The 3,536-nt window shown below is 36.3% G+C and overlaps 1 protein-coding gene across 1 annotated transcript; it reads right to left on the bottom strand.

Moving 5' to 3' along the window:
• Nucleotides 1-1,888: 1,888 nt before the first annotated feature.
• LOC107134740 (atlastin-3-like) lies at nucleotides 1,889-3,169 on the bottom strand. Its single transcript, XM_015476783.2, has 2 exons — nucleotides 3,037-3,169; nucleotides 1,889-2,149 (listed from the first exon to the last, which is right to left on the bottom strand). The coding sequence occupies exons 1-2, from the start codon at nucleotides 3,121-3,123 to the stop codon at nucleotides 1,985-1,987; spliced, it is 252 nt and encodes an 83-aa protein (XP_015332269.1). The 5' UTR covers nucleotides 3,124-3,169; the 3' UTR covers nucleotides 1,889-1,984.
• Between the last annotated feature and the right edge of the window lie 367 nt (nucleotides 3,170-3,536).

The raw sequence follows: 3,536 nt of genomic DNA, 5'->3' as shown, positions 1-3,536 counted from the left end.
CTCCTGGGTTTAATCCCCCAATACCAAAACAAAAATACACACACACATACATATATATAACCTACACACAGATACATGCAAATTCACGCTCAACTTTTTCTCCCTACCTAACTCTGAAAATTCCTTCACAACTGCTTTTATTAGGTAAGAGATTTCTAACTCATGTTTGCCTAAGCAGATTTCTCTCCCAAAGCCAGATCTTTTTTAATATTTATTTTTTAGTTGTAATTGGACACAACACCTTTTTTTGTTGTTGTTTATTTTTTTAATGTGGTGCTAAGGATCTAACCCAGGGTTTCGCACTTGTGAGGCGAGAGCTCTACAACTGAGCCACAATCCCAACCCCAAAGCCAGATCTTAATCATGGATTTTTCAATCACAATATAACAGTCTGCAAGTTTCCTCTTCAAGAATGCTGCCAACAACTTAAAATTATCATATAAATAACAAATAGAAGGTCAAGATTAACCTCTAAAAGTGGGTTCCTTTTGCAATACTAAGATCAGCTAGACTGTAAGTCTTGAATTGGTTAAGTACATTCATTTTCTTGGATCCACTAAATCAAATAAAGTGAAAAATGATGCATTTTATATTTAATATGAAGCTATGAAAACCTTCCACTTTGAAAGGCAAGTTCCTCTGGTAACTAAATAGTACATATCCTCTGAAAAACTTCCAATAAACAACAAAGAATTTCTATTTCTGGACAGTACAGCTTTGGGACATCAGAATCTGGAATGTGAATCTTCCCTACACTTTCACTGAGCACTTTGAATTACTTAACATGCCTAATTTTTACCAATTTCTTCATCTGTAAGTTAAGGGAAATGACATCAACTTCATTAAATTATTGGGAGCCTCAGTATGAAAGCACCTTGCATAGCAATGGCAACTCAGCTAGGTCTCCAAAACTAGTAGCTATTATTATCAACACTTTACCAGGAACTGAGCAGCTTATAAACAAACTACTCAGCTTAGCACATGCAAACTGTGGGCCAGCCACTAAATGACTTAATGAATGAGGAACAAAATGCCTTGATGAATAAGGAACAAAAATAAGATAATGGAACCTAAGAGTCCCAATTCTTAATTCCTCTATCCTGCCATCCACTTCCTGATATTAAAACTTGACCTGGCAGGTTTTGTTATAATCACAACATGAAAACAACACGCATCATGGTACCTTTACTTGGGAAGATAACTTCACTTGATAAATAGCCTTCCTTTATTTAGCACTTCCATATCTATTTTTTCATTATTTTTTGTAATAGCAGATTAAGAGCATTTATTTATTTTATTTGTTAATTTTTAAGTGGTGCTAAGGATCAAACCCAGTGCCTCACACACGCTAGGCAAGCAGTCTGCCACTGAACTATAGCCCCAGCCCCTCACTTCCATCTCTTGTAAATCAATAATTATAACATCTCTTAGAAAGATCATTGATGGATATAACCATCACAATTTCAGATGAAGAAATTAGGGTAAACTAATTCTTTTTTTTTAGTTGTAGTTGGACATAATACCTTTATTTATTTATATGTGGTGCTGAGGATTGAACCCAGAGCCTAGGCGGGCGCTCTACCGCTAAGCCACAACCCCAGCCACGGTAAACTAATTCTGATGGTCACATTAAGTCAAGAGCAAAATGTGAACTGGACTCTAAATACTATTTTTTCTAATAGACTATTCTATTTCTCTTAAGCATTCACTACTTGATCACTTTTGGTATCAGGGATTGAACTCGGAGGCATTTAACCACTGAGCCACATCCCTAGCACTTTTTATATTCTGAGAGAGGGTCTCACTAAATTTCTTAGGACCTTGCTAAATTGCTGAGGCTGGCTTTAAACTTGCAATCCTCCTGCCTCACCCTCCCAAGCCATTGGGATTACAGGCTTGAGCCACCACACCTGGCCAACTATTCACTTGATTTTTAATTGACATTTATTGGTCATTACTTAATTCCAAAGATCAAGTCACATGTTTAGAGTAACAACATCTGTAACACACCTTGCAATTTCCCATCAAAATCAGGACTTGTGGCCACCTGGAGTCCTGGATGTGGTAAGAGAAAACAGGTAACATCGGAGAAACATGAGTGGATGTGATTTCGAACATTCTGAATTTCTTCATGTTGATGTTCCTTCACCTGCCAATGAAGAACAACTATTTATCAACCAAAGACTATTTGGTTTTCTTCACTAAGAACCATTAGAATGGAGACAAAGGAAAGATTTCCCAGCTGTGATGGATTACATACACCAATAAAAAAAAACCTGAGAACCCCAAGAAGCAGTAAATGCATGAATGTGATTAACCATGCTTGACTCTCCCATAGCTAACTAAGAAGAGGTACTAAAGAAAAACATGAGTACACAGGCCTGGGGTTGTGGCTCCGTGGAAGAGCACTTACCTAACATTTGTGAGGCATTGGGTTCAAACCTCAGCACCCATTAAATAAATAAATAAATAATTTAAAAAGAGTACTGTGCAGTGCTTAAGAACAGAGATTCTATAGGATGGAAGGAGGATCTAACCAGTTAATAGTGATTAAAGACTCCTGTGCTTTGGTTTTGGGGGAACAGGCTAGGTCTGTTTATATCTATGTCAAAACAAATATGAATTTTGAATAAAATAACAGAACTAAAATTCTGAATATAACATTCTAAAGAACCTGGTTTAAAATGTGAAATGGAGATTATAAACACACTTGGGTTTTTGCTCAAAGTTCTTCTCTACATATCTCTGTGCATTTCATACCCAGGTTCTTTTGATTTTTTTGGTGGTGCTGGGGATTGAACCCAGGGCCTTGTGCATACACGGCAAGTACTCTACCAACTGAGCTATATCCCCAGCCCCCACCCAGGTTCTTTTATATCATGAATAAATTATGTTAGTTTGTGCTGAGATTCATACATATATTAATACATTTAGTATCATTTTCAATTATCTGTTTTAAATACAAAGAGCCAAAGGCAAATAAGAAAGCTGTCAATACTTTTAGAAAATTCCCCAGGAGATTTTCTTTCCAATTACCTGTAAACGCTTATCCAAAAATGCCATTCCTCCTTGTAGTCCATAGCTGTATTCATAGGGGAAACTCCAGTCTCGAACCAAAAACATCAGTGTCTATTTAGAAAAAAGAGAACATATAACATGGCATAAATGCATTTTCAAGATAATAATGGCAGTAGTTCTTTGCTTAATGCTGACTTCTACAAAGGAGGCAAGGACATATACTGAACGATTTTTCTGTTCTACAAATGACACGTTTAAGCCAAATGTGAGGTCAATGTATCCCATCTGTTATTTTCATTCCTACAGATTAACAGAAATAAAAAAGACTGCCAAGAAAACATTAAATTTGGGTTGAAGGTAGGGCTGAGTGATAGAGCATTTGACTAGCATGTGTGAGAACCTGCGTTTAATTCCCAGCACAGAAAAAAAAAAGGAAACATTAAATTCAAATCTTTGCCCTAAAGGCAAGTAGGAGGCATGTAGTAAAGAAAGAACAAAAAAAAAAAAAAAAAAAAAAA

Source organism: Marmota marmota, unplaced genomic scaffold, assembly GCF_001458135.2.
Source record: "Marmota marmota marmota unplaced genomic scaffold, marMar, whole genome shotgun sequence".
Classification (NCBI taxonomy): Eukaryota; Metazoa; Chordata; class Mammalia; order Rodentia; family Sciuridae; genus Marmota; species Marmota marmota.
The sequence above is the reverse complement of the archived record's forward strand: the minus strand, read 5'-3'. Positions and strand labels throughout refer to the sequence as shown.